Below are 17,279 nucleotides of genomic sequence, written 5' to 3'. Positions count from 1 at the left end.
CATAACAGTGCTGTAATCAAAAGAAAAATCCGGCTTTATTTTCATAACTCTGGTTATAATAACTATACTTATGAAGTTAATTGCTGACATCTGGGATCAGTAATCAGTCGTGCAGCTTGGAAACAAACTTTGAGGTTAATTAAAATCATTTAGCAGAAAATAAAGGTTAACGTTAAGATTATGACCCAAACTGGGAGTTTAAACATCCACCACAGACCGACTTCCTGCCTCAACTCTGACCTCCTGTTCCCGCCAACCAGTGCACGCAGTTTTCCTGAGCGGAGACGGACCGTTACCAACGTTTCAGGTGCACCGGTTTTCATGTTTAACCCTTTGAAACCAGAGCAAACTGGCTTAAATTATTTTAAAAACATGGAAAGAAGGCAATGATCAGTGAAAGAAGAAATGACCCAAAAATTGGCAAGAAATTAGTAAAAAGTTCAAGAAAATAAGTCAAACAAAAAATTAAAAAGAAATAAAAAAAAACAAACTGTAAAAGTCCTTCAAAATTATAATAATTCTGTATCATCATTTTAAATATGTCATGATGATAATATAGTAGAAAATATAACGAAATTACCTGAAATTTAGGTTAATTTGTGGTCAAAATTTAGTTTTAAGATTTAGTAGTTTTTATTTTATTTTATTTACAAAAAAAGAAAAGAAAAAAAGGAACAAAAAAAAACAAGGAAATGATCTGGAATAGGAGCTTAAAAATTACGTAATAATATTTAAACATAATTCAAATATATACATATATAGAGAGATTTATAATAGTACATAAATATAATTTTATGTAAAATTATGATCATTATAAATATATTTTTTAGTTTTCAGGACATTTCTTGGCGAGTTGCTCATTGCTTTTTTTCATGTTTTTGAGAGAAAAAAGTTTGAATATTTCTTAAAGGCGTCTGAAAGCAGAAAGAAAAGTGTCGTTGCTGCAGGTTTCAAAGGATTAACCTTCAAAATAAAGTGTTTTTTTTTTTAAATTATGTGCTCGTAAACAACCCGATGGTCTGACCGCTCGTGTTTCTTGAGCCTATTTTTAGTCGTGGACGACCGCGGCGAGCTCAAGGAAATGAAAACTAAAAGTCGAGCTGTAATTGACAGTCGTGGCTGTTCATTTCCTGTCACCTCAGGCAGCCGGCTGGTTTTTATTCTTTTTTCAGAACAGTATTGAAAATCAATTAGCCGACTCTTAAAGAGTGTTGTAATCCATCACAGCTCAACGTCAAGTCTGCATTTCCTTACATTATTTATGTGTGTTAATGCTTTTTAAGTGCAGATTGATTTGAACTGTCAACACTGAATCACTGAATACTGGACTGAAATAAACAAACCCAAGTTTAAAGAAAATGGTCCGAACAGTTTACATCCGTGCTAGCAGCTGTGTGAGGCCGTTTCTGTGAAAGCTGAAGTCTAAAATAAATAAAATAACAAAGTAACGTGCTGATTTTTAGCAGATATAATCTTTTTTTTAATCTTTGCTAACTTAGAGGCTGATGAATGTTGGACACATGAACATGTTAACATGATGATGAAAATTTAGGGACTCACCAAAGTTAGTAAGAATTAAAAGTTAATATATGAATATTTGTCCAAAAAAACATTTAATATGTGTTGAGGTAGGGCGGGGCGATAAAACGATAACGATATCAATCGCAATCTAACTTTTCCTCGATTGAAATATGAGATGTAGTCGATAGAACGCATTCAAGCCATCTCCGCTCGCTCTCATTCTCCGCCACTGTGTCTGCCGTTGTCTCCGCCAATGTCTCCAAATGTCCACTCCGCTCTCATTCTTCACTGGTGTCTCTGCCGGTGTCTCTTCCAGTGTCTCCGCCGGTGTCTCCGCCGATGTCTCCGATTGTCCCCTCTGCTCTCATTCTTCGCTGGTGTCTCTGCCGGTGTCTCTTCCAGTGTCTCCACTGGTGTCTCCGATTGTCCGCTCAGCTGTCATTGTCCACCTGTGTCTCCACTGGTGTCTCCGCCGGTGTCTCCACCGGTGTCTCCACCGGTGTCTCCGATTGTCCGCTCCGCTCTCATTCTTCACTGGTGTCTCTGCCGGTGTCTCCGCCAGTGTCTCCGCTGGTGTCTCCGATGGTCCCCTCTGCTCTCATTCTTCGCTGGTGTCTCTGCCGGTGTCTCTTCCAGTGTCTCCGCTGGAGTCTCCGCTGGTGTCTCAGATTGTCCGCTCAGCTCTCATTGTCCACCAGTGTCAACGCCAGTGTCTCCGCCGGTGTCTCCGGTGTCTCCACCGGTGTCTCCGCCGGTGACACAAAAATCGATATCGACTGATATCGATCTTTAGTCCATCCAAAAGTTAATGAGATATTTCGGTTTGAACCTCAAATGTTGACCTCATGGTGATGCTGAAGGAAAACTCAAAGCATCAACAAAATAAGTCAGATTCATCCTCTGGAGAACATGAATATGTTTACCAAATTTCACGATGAAACATCCAAGAGTGGTTTAGATATTTCACTCAAAGAAATGAAAGTTGTGGAGGAAAATTCACAAAATTCAGCAGAATTCATCGTCTGGGAACTCTGAACGTGAATCCGTCCAAACGTGGCTCAAAGTTTCGATATAGAGACAAAAAAATGACAAAAAATACAGTAGAATAGTTCGATAAACACATATATCCTCTTTCTTATGTGGTTTCTGTCCTCCAGGTGACGTTCACCAAGCGTAAGTTTGGTCTGATGAAGAAAGCGTACGAGCTGAGCGTGCTGTGCGACTGCGAGATCGCCCTCATCATCTTCAACAGCACCAACAAGCTGTTCCAGTACGCCAGCACCGACATGGACAAGGTCCTGCTCAAATACACCGAGTACAACGAGCCGCACGAGAGCCGGACCAACTCCGACATCGTGGACGTGAGTGACACGCACGCACGCACGCACGCACACACACACACACACACACACACACACACACACACACACTCACTGGCTTTAGAGCTGAAACAACTGTCAACCAAAGGGACGTTAGTTAGTGATGAATTTACTTTGAATTAATTAAATTTAAAAAAAAAAGGTTTTTTTAATGGGCAAAAATGTTTCTGTTTCAGCTTCTTAAATGTCAATCAATTCATTTAATCAAGATATTTGAAGACATCATATGGTATAATAATAATTATAAAAAATGATGATAATAATAATAATAATAATAATAATAATAATAATAATAATAATTGTAAAAATAATAGTAAAGTTATTAGTATTTTTATTTTTATTATGGACCTATTTCAAAATGTGAATAATAATTATTATTATAAATATTTCATAGTTTTGTTGGACTTCTTTGATATTTAGATCCTTGACTTTTGGTTTGATAAAACAAGACATTGAAGAATATCACATTTTTTAATAATAATAATAATAATAATAATAATAATAATAATAGGCTGGGAGGATTTCAAAATTAGAAATTCAGTGTGTGTCATAAGTGTAATTAATTTAATTTAATGTTTATTTAAAGTGACACACATAAATGAACATCAGTATAAAATATTCTGGAGTTAGCAGGCAGATAACAGACAATAGAAATATCAGAATAGAATATAAATATAAAAAAGAAAATAAAAGAAATATATATATAAATATGAATACAGAAATAAAAAGAAAAAATAAATTAAATTTAAAAAATACAACAATTCATACAGAGGACAAAAGTGCAGTAACAGTAACATGTGAACTGTATGACATTGAGTGTGTGCACGATGTGAAGTGCTTCATATGTGCAAAGTGTAAAATTGGCTGCGTTCATGTGTCATTAATCCTGAATTATTAATCTCTGGATAAAAGGAGAAATGTTGCAGATTCACAGATTAATCTGTAGACGGTAACTGTGCGTGTGTGAGTGCGTGTGTGCGTGCGTGTGTGTGTGAGTGACAGTGTATTCAGTACAGTGTGAACCACACTGAACCTCACTTATGTAACAGTATCAGAACACAATAGCTCACACACACACACACACACACACACACACTCTGTGGACGTTCGCTAATCTGGCCGTGTCACTGAGGTCAGGCTGAAGTTTCTGATGACAGATATATACAGTAAATTTATATTTTGTGTAGCGCAGCGAGCACAGAGCTTCACTAAAACACTGATCAGTGAAAATATCACACACAGTTATGAACTTGAGACCAAACACAAAAAATGTTAGTTTTGGCGGATGTTGCTGTTGTTTTTGATTTTTCTTATTTTTTTAACGTGAACATGTAAAAAAGAAAATAGAGAAATAATTATAGAAACAAGCAGACAAGAAAGTAATATTTACAGAAAATGAAAAACATAAAGCAAAAGAAGTGGTCAAACACACGATGACCTAAAGAATAAATAGCACAAAAAAATAGCATGAAATCAGTAAAGAAAAAGAAAAAAAAAGAAAAGAATCCAAATAACTGACTGAAAAGTAGTATTAAAAAATAAAAAGAAAGTAAAAAGTAAAATAAAATAAAAAATAACTATAACTTGAGTAACTATAAGAAGATATGACCCAAAAATTAGCATCAAAAAAAGTAAAAAACAAACAAACAAGAAAACACACAAAATAAAATTAGGCTGGAAAAAAAAGATTTTAAAGGTGAAAAACAGGAACAACAAGGAAAATAATAGATCCATAAAATATTTTGAAATATCGAATATAATTCTCATTTATCAATATATTATAATGTTTAATATGTTTTTTTTGGACAGTTTACCCTTTTCTAGAAATAATTCCCCAAATCTACTGATTTCTTGTAAAATGTGGAAGAGTGAATGCAGCAAAAGACAAGTGATGTAAGTCCAGGTCTCAAAGGGTTAAGTAACCAAATAAATAGTAATTAAAAGTAAGTTAAAGAAAAAGAAAAAAAATTGCAGCATTGTGTATTGTAAAAAAAGAGAGTGTCTATAAAAACACAACTTTTACATAAATAAATACATTAAAGAATAATTACATTTACATATATACATAATAAATAAATAGATTTAAATATAAATAATAAATAAATAGATTTAAATATAAATAATAAATAAATGAATAAATAAATAAATAAATGTAAAAACAATAAATAAATAATTAAAGAAATAAAGGAGATAAAGAGTGACCCCTGTAAACAGCTGGTGATTGTCAGATCCGTCTTCATTCATGAAAATCCTGTTTTTATGAATCATTTTAAACAGATTTATGTTTGCACACGGTGATTTGACGCCACAGATCGATGCAGAAGACGTTTTTCCTGTTGGTGCGAGCGCTGCCGTGTGCACATGTCTCTGCTGTGTGTTGTTGTACCTGAGCCGTTCCCTCCACGCGAGCCGCCTCATGGCCCGTTGGCCGGCGCGCTCGCAGCGAGGCTTACCTGCTCTGTAATCCCCTGTAATCCACCTCAATCCCGTTTAGCTCGTTACTCTAATCTGTGCAGGCAGCCTCTTCATCTCTGCGGCGTATCCACACGGCGTGAAGCGGCCGGTTTATTTACTGCTGCCACCGAGTCTGCGGACACGTTTAGGTTTCTCGCCGCGCTGCAGCTTCCCCCTCCTCCTTCTGTCTCGTGCTTTTCGTGCGTTTGTTAGTTTGATTGTTGAGTTTGAGGTTTTGATGCTAATTTTTCCAAACTACACTGACAAAAAAAAAAACATTAAATGCAAAACTTTGGTTTTTGCTCCAATTTTTCTCAGGTTTAAGTTAAAGATTTAAACTTTTTATTTATTTATTTTTTTTTAATTTTTTTTGATCATTTTTAAAGTTGTGAAAAATTAGCGTTGCACCTCACCAGAGCCTAAATTGACGCCTCTAAAAAAATCCTTTTAAAAATGTGAAAAAAATTGTTGGAACAACTCATGAGTAATTAATTTAAAACATGTGTTCATAAAAAAAAAAAAAAAAAGTAAAAAAAACTTTTTTAAAAAGTACTTAAAATTTTAGAATTTCTTTTAGATAACTTTAAAACTGAGTTGGAACAAATGACTTGTATCAATTTAAAAACTTGTGTTCATAATTATGGTGATTAATTATTTAATTACCATATATGTAATTTCATTTTCATAATTATGAACACGTTTTTAAGTTGATGACTAATAAAACTTAATAATAATAATAATAGTAATAATATATAATAATAATTATTTCATTAAAAAATTCCACATAATTTTGAAGGAATCTATAAGTGTAATATGTCTTATTTTGTCCCACCAACAGTCCAAAAAAATATATGAAGTTTTTGCATTTTTTGCTGGACAAATGAATAAAAGAAAAAGAAAGTTTAAAAAAAAGACCTGGCAAATGGCAAAAAAGTCTAATAATTAATAATAACAATAATAAGAATAAGAATAACATAATTTTAAATATATTTGACTTTTTCACATTTTTTTTCTTAACTTTTTAAATAATAATTTCCTAAATCTATTTAATTCTTGAAATATGTGGAGCATTTCTTCTTAAACAGCGGCGTCACTACACGCCGCTGTTGTTTGTGCTGATTATTTTCTCAATACAACAATCAATCAATTTAAAAAAATACTGAAAAATCTCTGTTAGATCTCACCGGAGCCCGAAGTGATAACTTTGAATTATTCTGTCCCACCAACGCTCCAAAACCCAAATATATGAAGTTACTGTCCTGTGAGACACAGAGCTCACATGTTTGCCTGAGAAATGAATTAAATGGATTATAGCTGAAGCTTTTATGTCGCTGCTGCCGTTCTGCTGTCTGATGGATTCACGATCGGTATGTTAATGACAGATTCTTATCAGCACGCTGCTGCTGCTGACAGACGCCATCTTTCCATCACTGATTTGTGCAAAACTTCAGCGATATTTTTCATTTTAGTTTGTGCAATTAAAATTCAGCCACTAATATGTGGATTTTAACATCATGATTCCTGCAGAAGTGTTGTTACAGAGCGGTGAAGTAAAGAATCCTAAAACTCAGAGGTCTGTTAATAATTTTTGCTTTTCCGGTTCCCTCGTCTCAAAGTCTCCAGGTTTTTTGGGTTTTCAGTAAAATGCCTTAAATAAGGTCTGTGTTTAACGTAAAAACGTAAAATATGTCTGTAGAAACCTGATTTTTGAACTTTTGAAAAAGGCGGTTGCTCGTGCGACCTCGATGCAGCTGGTTTGTAACAGCTTTTTGCTTCTGGAGATTTCATTTACGCTTCGAAACAAAAGTGTCGCTCATCTGTGAAGATTACCACGCAGAACAAAACGTGTATCATAAACTTACTTTTGCAGATAATCAAAAATCCCACCAGGTGTTTGAGGAGGGAACCAGAGCGACGCTCACTTCCTGTTGGCCTACAAAAATACGTCATTCCTTCCTCTATTTGAGGATTTCAGAATAAAAGCAGGCTGATTTATACCGAACGCACAAAGCAAACATTGATTTTTGTTTTTGTGTTTTTGGACGTGAAACTGCTTCCTTTAATGATTCTGATTCTCCAGGTTGCCTTCGTTGCTTCCTGCTTTCCTGTCGAGTGTTTCGAGGGTTTTTGTGGATTATTTTATAAAACGACGGCGTGAACAGAATTGATTTAGCTCCAGAAATATCTGCAGACACACAGAAGCTGAAGTCAGAGGTGTTGTGCTGCTCTGCACCTCGCCGAGTGTGTGATAGTTCACACACACCCACACACACACACACACACACACACACACACACACACACACACACCATCGCAGTGTGTTTCCTGTGTTCGCTGAAAACGTTTGATTGTGGGCCAACACGCCACGCCTAATCTGGCTGCTCCCTGATTGGATGATGAGGGGGATCTTTGAGAGGCATGTGTGACCTCTCGGGGTAATGCAACAACACATGGCACGACGCGGCGCCAAGGTCACGCTCGCTGTGCCAGAGCGAGCTCCGCAGGCCGCCGCTCGTCTTTTAAAGGACGGGACGCTTTGTGTCTGCAGAGAGGATGAATGGACGGGTTAGCTTAGCTTAGCATAAAGACTGGGAGCAGAGGGGAACTGTTAGCCTGGATGTGTCCAAACATTGATATCACACACACTCGTATCGCTCCACGCTCAAAATGCATTAATATGATTTTCTACTTTTATTGAGTTTATTTTTTTAACCAACATCAGTCTTAATCATAAATATCAAATATTTATTAATTTTCAGAATTTTATCCTTTTAAATGTCAGGCTTTGTCATGACGCCACAAGTTTTTAGATGAAGAGAAAAGTACAAAAATTGAATATTTTCAATAAACTACATGCTAAGAAATGGGAAAAAATTCAGCAATGATCTTGGAAAGAACAGCTGCTTTTTGTAGCCCTGCAGGATGTTGCTCTATCCCAGTAAAAATGCAACAATGTCCTGGTAAAAACAGCTCTTTTTGCCACTTTTTGCGGCAGGACTTTTACTTTAAAAAGTACTTTATAAGTGTAGTATTAATACTTAAACTTCAGAAAAGTGTCTGAATACTTTGTGTTCTCCTGCTGAATAGTTTTTCTTCAATTGTGGATGAAAGAGGATGGAGAGGGCAGAGGGAGCGGTGTGAACGGTGTGAGGGTTACAGTGTGAGGGTTACAGTGTGAGGGTTACAGTGTGAATGGTGTGAGGGTTACAGTGTGAACGGTGTGAGGGTTACAGTGTGAACGGTGTGAGGGTTACAGTGTGAGGGTTACAGTGTGAACGGTGTGAGGGTTACAGTGTGAACGGTGTGAGGGTTACAGTGTGAGGGTTACAGTGTGAACGGTGTGAGGGTTACAGTGTGAACGGTGTGAGGGTTACAGTGTGAATGGTGTGAGGGTTACAGTGTGAACGGTGTGAGGGTTACAGTGTGAACGGTGTGAGGGTTACAGTGTGAACGGTGTGAGGGTTACAGTGTGAACGGTGTGAGGGTTACAGTGTGAGGGTTACAGTGTGAACGGTGTGAGGGTTACAGCGTGAGCGGCGTCTGATGATAGCGAGCTGTGAAAAGACTCTGAACCAATGAAAAATCTGGCAGACAGGAATTCAGTCGAAGAGAGGCTCCTTTGTTTTGGTCATCTTTTTTTTCCCCCCTCATGTGGCGGGTTGGCATGTAGCCTCCGTGTGTGTGTGTGTGTGTGTGTGTGTGTGTGTGTGTGTGTGTGTGTGTGTGTGTGTGTGTGTGTGTGTGTGTGTGTGTGAGCACATGCTCGATAACTATCAGCTCATTGTGTTGTGTTCGTTTAGCCTGGGAACCTTGCTGCTATTTATAAAACGGAGGAGTTCTGCATTCCTCACTTTTACTCCGCTAACCTTATTTTGCTTTGGCCTGTCTGTGTGTGTGTGTGTGTGTGTGTGTGTGTGTGTGTGTGTGTGTGTGTGTGTGTGTGTGTGTGTGTGTGTGCTTCAGATTAGAAACAGATTTTCAATAAAGTCAAGCGCGCGCGCACACACACACACACACACACACACACACACACACGCCCTCAGTGACGCTCACATATGCTCGCAGAGTAAGTCCAGTTCCTTTGTGTTGGCTGCGATCCCTCCCAGCTAAATGGCTGGAAACCGGTAGTGGTCTAAAAATAACCCAGTACACAGCTAAGAATAGCCATGACGGGCTGCGAGTGTGTGTGACTGTGGTTTGCCTGTGGTTGAGTGTGTGTGTGTGTGTGTGTGAGCTGCTGGAGGAAAATAAAGAGAAGCAACTTGAGGCTGAGTAACAGAGTCTTAGTTCCCCACAGCCTCCGCCTCCTCGCCGCTTCCTTTTTCCTTTCATGACCAGTATGACCAGTCCGCTTTGGACCGAGCGCAGTGGAGGAGTCGAGCTGCTTTAAAGCAATAAATATATTTCATTTTTAAAATAAGAAATTCAGCGAGTCAAGTGTCACTGATGCTTTGTATGGAGCTAGAACAGCGATCATAAGTTTTGCGATCACCAAAAAGCAAACTTTGGCACGTAGCAAATAAATGCAGGCGTTCATGTTATTTTTATGTTTATTTTTTGCATTTTGATGTGTTTTCAGTGACAAAGTAATTTTTCTGCATTTCGTTTTTTTCATTGTCAGATTTTAATTAAAAAAAATAAAACAATACAAAACAAAATATTTTTCAATGGCATTTTTTCTCTGTTGTAGCTCCATACCTGTCCTGCAGCCCCAAAACATAAAAAGAAATATTTTGTTTTGTTTATTTTGTTTTTGGCATTTTGTTGAAAAAATTGACACTGAAAAAAATAGACAGAGAAAAAAAAGAGAAACATTGAAAAACACATCAAAAATAAAATAAAATAAATAAATATAAAATATAAAATAATATAAAAGAATAATAATAATAAAACATATTGGTATACAGGATTATGTTTTAATTTATCCTTTGTATGGAGTTAGATGGATGTCAATATGTTTCCGCATGAAAACTGACAAATAAAAATTAAGAAAATTGAAAAAGCAAACGTTGGCACTTAAAAACATCCACTAGTAAAGAAAACACAGACATTAAAAATGATTTTTTTTATTTTGTTGTACTTATTTCGCATTCAGATGGGTGTTTCAAAGACAATCTTTCATTTTTTGATTTTAATCTTTTTTTAGTGTAAATTTGTGACTGTTTTTTTTAATTGAATTTTTTCAGTTTTTTTTGGGTCTCTGTTTTAGCTCCGTACCTATCCTGCAGCCCCAAAATATAAGAAGTTATTTTGTTTCATTTATTTATTTGCATTCTGTTTAAAAAAAGACAGAAAAAAACACATTAAAATGCAAAATAATATTATAATTAATATCAAATATTTTTTAAATATTGTTATAAAAATTATTAATAATACATAAATAACTCTTAAAGAGTAAATATACGATAGAAAAATGTTACAATAAAAATGTGAAGTAAATCTGAGGAGAAAAACAGACAACAGACAGGAAATACATACAAGAAATGTGACAAAAATCTCCTAATTTATGTGACGCACGAAGCCAAATATCTCTGTATTCTCTATAAATAAAACCGAGTCAAAATACGTCGATCTGTCCAGGAAACTCTAAATATATCAGGAAATGAGGATCCGTAAACTGCAGCGCCGTCTCTTCGTGTACGTATGTCCATTAAATACACAAATCTCTAATTTTGGACAAAAGTTCCATCTGCTGCCAGAGCGGTGGTCGTGGGATGGTGCAAACGCTGCATGTCACGCACGCACGCACGCACACACACACACACACACACACACACACACACACACACACACACACACACACACAGAGAGCATCATCTCATGTGGAAGCGGTGGACGAGGAGAAGGAGGAGGAGACCACCCACGAAAAAAAAGAGCAGTTAAAGGAACTGAAACTGAAAAAAGCAAAAAGAAAATCAATGAAAAAGAAAAGCAGAGAGGGCGGAGGAGTGAAAGGAGGAGTAGATGAAGGAGGAGGAGGAGGAGCTGTGATATTATAGCATCCTCCCTCCTCAGCTGTCTCCGTGAAGCTGTTAACCACCTGCTGCCGCCCGACACACACATTCCTGAACTGTGGTTAAAGTTTCTGCGAGTATTTCCTGAGCGCTGCAGCTCGACGTCCTTTACTTCAGTTTTTACATCAGACGCTTCATTTTTGTCTGCTGACTCATGCTCTGATTGGCTTTTAAACTGTATGTTTTTCCAAAATGGACCAGATCTTTTTTTTTAATGGTTGTACAAATTTGAGACCATCATATAAAAGTCTAACCCAATAATATTAATAATTAATAAAATAATTATAAAATGATATCTTTAAAATTATAGTCGTTGCTGTAGTAGAATTACCGTCAGATTCTGCATACTGTTACCATGGCGACCCACCAGCAGATGGACACATGAAATAAAATGCTTTTCAAGGTATCTGATATTCATTCATTTTCCAAAATAAGAAAAAATACGTTCACTTTGTCAATTATAAAAGGAAAGAAAACTTGTATTCTTTCAAAAACATTCAAAGACGGCCGTGAGATTAGTACGCCAAGAGATTAGTAACCCCGAATAAAACCACCCCAAGAAAATAACCGTGCAACAAATAAAATTAAATAGGAACCAATGAAATATTTTTTAATAAACAAACTAACATGAAGTGACCTGGAAAAAAATGATATAATTAAAAATATTTAATATAGTAATAATATTTATTATTATTATTATTATTATTATAAGTTGTTGTAGTAGTAACATAAATAACAATACTACTACTAGTACTACTGATAATAATACTAATGATAATATAGTTTTGTGGACATCACTTGGATGTCACTTCTCACTCTTTTCCAGGTTTTTTTTCTTGTTACCTTTTAGTAATTTCTTGCAGATTTGCGGGTCATTTCTTGCCAAGTTACTCGTGACCTTTTTTCCGTGTTTTTGAAAGAAATCAAATCGGTCTGCTCGGGTTTTTAACGGTTTACTCAGTCGTTAAAGGCTTCAAAGGAACAATCTGAATATTTCTGTAATCTCCTCCAGACGAGCTTTTATTGAAGAAGGAAGGAGTGAGTGTGTGTGTGTGTGTGCGCGTGTGTGTGTGTGTGTGTGTGTGTGTGTGTGTGTGTGTGTGTGTGTGTGTGTGTGTGTGTGCGTGCGTGCGTGCGTGCGTGCGTGCGTGGAGGGGAAAGTGGGCTGCTGCCGTCAGTTTTCTGTTTTAATAGACGAGCCAGATTGACAGATTGTGAGGGAGTGACGAGAAACGCTGCGGAGCAAAAATAGCCTTCTAGGGCCATCCCTCCAGGAGCCACGCTAGTATTGGTGGTCGCTGCCTCACCCTTCCCCCCCTCCTCCTCCTCCTCCTCCTCCGCCTCCCCCCACCTCCCACCCCTCCTCCTCCATAAAGCCAAACAGGTGGACATGACTGGGATGAGTGGGATAGCTGGTCTGGGCCAACCACTGAGCCCTGTGTGTGTGTGTGTGTGTGTGTGTGTGTGTGTGTGTGTGTGTGTGTGTGTGTGTGTGTGTGTGTGTGTGTGTGTGTGTGTGTGTGTGTGTGTGTGTGTGTGTGTGTGTGTGTGTGTGTGTGTCATCCACTGACAGAGTGGACTAATGGGCTGTGAAGTGCTGAAACAGGATGCTGAGAGCCAAACCACATACTGTACAAGAACACACACACACACACACACACACACACACTCACTGTGGTGGTACAAGTGCTCAGATCTTTGACTGAAGTAAAAGTACTAAACCACACTGTAGAGAAAGTATCAAAAGTAATAAACATATTTAAAAAAATCAATAGAAATAAATAAATAGATACAAATAAAAATAAATCTAATGAAAATATGTATAAAATATGTGCTGAAAATGTTATGTTATACAAAAAAAATAGAAAATAAAAGTAACTTCATGCAATAAACTTAGGAAAAATCAATAAACAAAAAATAAATAGATAAAAATAAATATTGTAAAAAATATGTTCAAAATGTAAGGGCAAAAAACAAAACAGATTGTCAATGTTATATAATGAAAATAAAAAATAAATAACATACAAATAAGAAATCTAGCAATCAGATCTGTTTAAAATGTATGGCAGAAAAAACAGTCAATTCAATATAATAAAAATAATATTTCATAGAATTGCAGTATAATCAAAATATTAAAATGCACCCTATAAAAAAACATAGTATAAAATGAAATTGGACATTGCCAAACTCTCAGTGAAGCAATTTGATCAGAAAAAAAAGAAAGTCAGCTGATTGCTGCTCTGATGTTTTTTTTTTTTAAAGATTATTTTTTTGGCATTTTTGCCTTTATTAGATAGGACAGACCAGCAGTGTGAGGGGGGGAGATGACATGCAGTGGGGGGCTGTGAGCTGGACTCGGGCCTGTGACTGCTGTGGCACAGCAGTGCTGTTATACATGGGGCGCCTGCTCAATCCACTAAGCCACTGGATGCCCCGCTGCTCTGATGTTTAATGTGCTGATGCTTGGCTGCTCCGATGGCGCCCTCTTATGGTTAAAATAGACACTGTTTGTTTTAAAACAACTGACATCAACTGACATCTATTAAAAGTGATGTATCGTGGTTCTACTATAGTCAACATCAAAAAAAAAACATCAACGTGCAAAAAAGGTCAACTTAAGAAGTAAATATAAAAAAATTCAAAAATAATGAAATTCAACATAAAAAAGTCAACGTAAAATTAAATTCAACATAAAAAAAATCAACGTAAAAAAAATTCAACATAAAAAAGTCAACGTAAAAAAAAAATCAACATAAAAAAGTCAAAATAAAAAAAGGCAAAATAAAAACTCAGTGCTGAAAAACTCCCTTCATGTTGAAAGTTCGGTATTTTCCTGTAAAATCTGTGTGATGTGAAAGTGATGAACCAGGAGAATTATCTCACGAATGATCAAATTTTTGCAGATAAATTTTTCTTTCTTTTGACTGAATGTTTCTCCTCTAAAGCCAGTTACGTCCACACGAAATCACTGAAGTTTTTATTGTTTGTTTAGTTTTTGTGTTGACGTGTCGTGTTTGTGTTTTCGTGTGCAGACGCTGCGTAAGAAAGGTTTAAACGGCTGCGACAGCCCCGACATCGAGGCCGACGACTCTGCAGGCCAGAGCCCAGAGTCTGAGGACAAATACCGAAAAATCAACGAGGACATCGACCTGATGATCAACAGACAGAGACTCTGTGTGAGTTCCCGTCAGCAGCTTCACACGCAGAAAACGCTCTTCAGTCATCAATCTCACATGACGCTGAAACGGTTAATCTAAAAATGAGGCTTTATTTGATATTAAATTGACTTCAATTAATGTTTCAAAAGTCAGACATGGGGAGTTAGATTTTATAAATTGTTTTTCTTTAGTTGCATGTAATCTCTAAATGACATAAAATGATCTTTTTTGTTGTTGATACTTTTAATAAATTCCTTTTTTTGAACTCGTCATGAGAGTGGAAACTCACGTGTCTCGCTTTGAGCTGCAGGAGACACAGAATACTGCAGCTGATACCACCAAACAGGACCAAAACGTGACCAAGACGTGACCAAAACGTGACCAAAACGTGACCAAAACGTGACCAAGACGTGACCAAGACGTGACCAAAACGTGACCAAAACGTGACTAAAACGTGATCAAAGCATGACCAAAACGTGACTAAAACGTGACCAAGACGTGACTTCCTCTGACCTCTGAAGACAGTGTGAGTTTTTGGCTTCACACCTTTCACAGGCGTTTTAACCATTTTGGCAAGAAATGCTCCACAGATTAGTAAAACATAACAAACAAAATGACTGGAAAAAATGTTGGAGAAATATTACAAAATAATTTTTAAAAACTATGGAAAAAAAATCCAATAAACTGTATTTATTATGTTACAGGAAAAAAACATAAACTTTTATTTTTTATTTTTTATTGACTGCACTTTTATCAGGTCATTTTCTTTTCTTTTTTCTTTTTTTTTGTTTTATTGCTTCTTTTCTGGTAATTTTCATATAATTTCTTCCTCATGTCTTGTTGTGTTTTGGGTTGTCTGTTCGCTCACTGCCTTCTTCCCGTGTTTTTAATATAATTCAAACCGGTTTGCTCCGGTTTCAAAGGGTTCATAAAAATGTAATAAATAATAAAATACTAAAAATAAATAAAAAGACAGACAGCTCTGAGTGAGTTTTGCAGTCGATCACTGAAACACGACACAAACCTAAAGCAAAACTCTCGTGATTTCCTCCCACATTGGAAATTTGGAAACGTTTTTGCTGTTGAGCCGGATAAAGTGTGTGTTTGATGACATTAACCGGCCGAACTGTCCCGACTCGTCCAGCAGGGTCTGCTCCCCTCCAACTACGACATGGGCGTCTCCGTCCCCGGCAGTAACCCCGGCGGCCTGCTGTACTCTCACCCCGGGATCAGCTGCGGTTTGGGGAACCACAACCTGCTGCCCGTCTCGCACGCACACACGTCCCTGCAGAGGAGCAGCATGTCCCCTCAGCGGCCCCCCAGCGCCGGAAACGCAGGTACCAGAGCAGACGGTCGGCCCCGAGAGGCATTAAAAACTTCGTAATCAGCCTTTACATCGATATTTTCCTCCTTTGCTTCGATCATAACGAGATAAAACTAATTAAATTATGCAGAAAACTTTATTGACTCGATGTCCCCACAATGTTTCACGTCAGGAGCAAAATCTTTGAACTTTGATTTTCATTATTATTGAACCACAACGGCGCAACTCCAAATATTGAGTCCGACAAATTTGTTTTATGATATATTGTGACTTTTTTATGCCTTTTTCTTTCAAAAAAATTATTGACAATCTACAATTTTTTTTGCCATACTTCAACTTGACATTTTTGAGAAACATGAAACTGTTTTTTTTTTTAAATTTACAACATTTTCCTGACATACTTTTCCGAATATTTTAATGTCATACTATACTTTTACTTTTTGCATGGCTTTTTTAAAAGAAAAATATTTATGAGAGACTATTCCATCACTGATGATGATTTTTAAAATATTTTTATATTTGACCTTTGTGTGTTTGTGTGTTTGTGTGTTTTGTGTGTTTCTGTATTTGTGTGTTTGTGTGTTTTGTGTGTTTGTGTGTTTCTGTGTTTGTGTGTTTTGTGTGTTTGTGTGTTTTGTGTGTTTGTATGTTTTGTGTATTTGTGTGTTTGTGTGTCTTGTGTATTTGTGTGTTTGTGTATTTGTGTGTTTTGTGTATTTGTGTGTTTGTGTATTTGTGTGTTTTGTGTATTTGTGTATTTGTGTGTTTTGTGTATTTGTGTGTTTTGTGTATTTGTGTGTTTGTGTATTTGTGTGTTTTGTGTATTTGTGTGTTTGTGTATTTGTGTGTTTTGTGTATTTGTGTGTTTGTGTATTTGTGTGTTTTGTGTATTCGTGTGTTTGTGTGTTTGTGTGTTTTGTGTGTTTGTGTGTTTTGTGTATTTGTGTGTTTGTGTATTTGTGTGTTTTGTGTGTTTGTGTATTTGTGTGTTTTGTGTATTTGTGTGTTTGTGTATTTGTGTGTTTTGTGTATTTGTGTGTTTGTGTATTTGTGTGTTTTGTGTATTCGTGTGTTTGTGTGTTTGTGTGTTTTGTGTATTCGTGTGTTTGTGTGTTTGTGTGTTTTAGGGCTGATGGGCTCAGAGCTGCCGAGCACTGTGGTCGCCGGTGTGGGTAAGACTGCGATTTATTAATAATATCACATCAGTTAAAACTGTGATTATTCACGTTATTATTCTTGTTATCAGGTTGAGGTAAAAAACACAAATTACAGCTTTGACATTATTATCATCTTGGAGGAAATTTGGTTTTTAATCAGGAATCAAACACACTGAAGTTTTGCATCAGAGACATAAAAAATATCATAATCAAATGTATTTATTGACCAGGTTGTTTTATTGATTATATTTCTGACAAACTATACTAACTTT

General features: G+C 36.6%; 1 protein-coding gene across 4 annotated transcripts in view; it reads left to right on the top strand.

Moving 5' to 3' along the window:
• mef2ca (myocyte enhancer factor 2ca) overlaps positions 1-17,279 on the top strand; it is a 66,430-nt gene that overhangs the window by 16,014 nt on the left and 33,137 nt on the right. For 3 of the 4 annotated variants that reach the window (XM_088070750.1, XM_088070751.1, XM_088070752.1), the window contains 4 exons: positions 2,679-2,882; positions 14,401-14,544; positions 15,671-15,863; positions 16,978-17,022. In XM_088070750.1, the coding sequence (XP_087926876.1) occupies positions 2,679-2,882; positions 14,401-14,544; positions 15,671-15,863; positions 16,978-17,022 (586 nt within the window). The remainder of the gene's footprint in view (positions 1-2,678; positions 2,883-14,400; positions 14,545-15,670; positions 15,864-16,977; positions 17,023-17,279) is intronic. The other variant, XM_088070753.1, reaches the window with a different exon arrangement.

This window comes from Plectropomus leopardus, chromosome 20 (genome assembly GCF_026936395.1).
Source record: "Plectropomus leopardus strain MGB_pleo_1.0 chromosome 20, ASM2693639v1, whole genome shotgun sequence".
Lineage (NCBI taxonomy): Eukaryota > Metazoa > Chordata > Actinopteri > Perciformes > Serranidae > Plectropomus > Plectropomus leopardus.
Note: the sequence above shows the minus strand (reverse complement) of the source record. Positions and strands in the feature narration are given on the sequence as shown.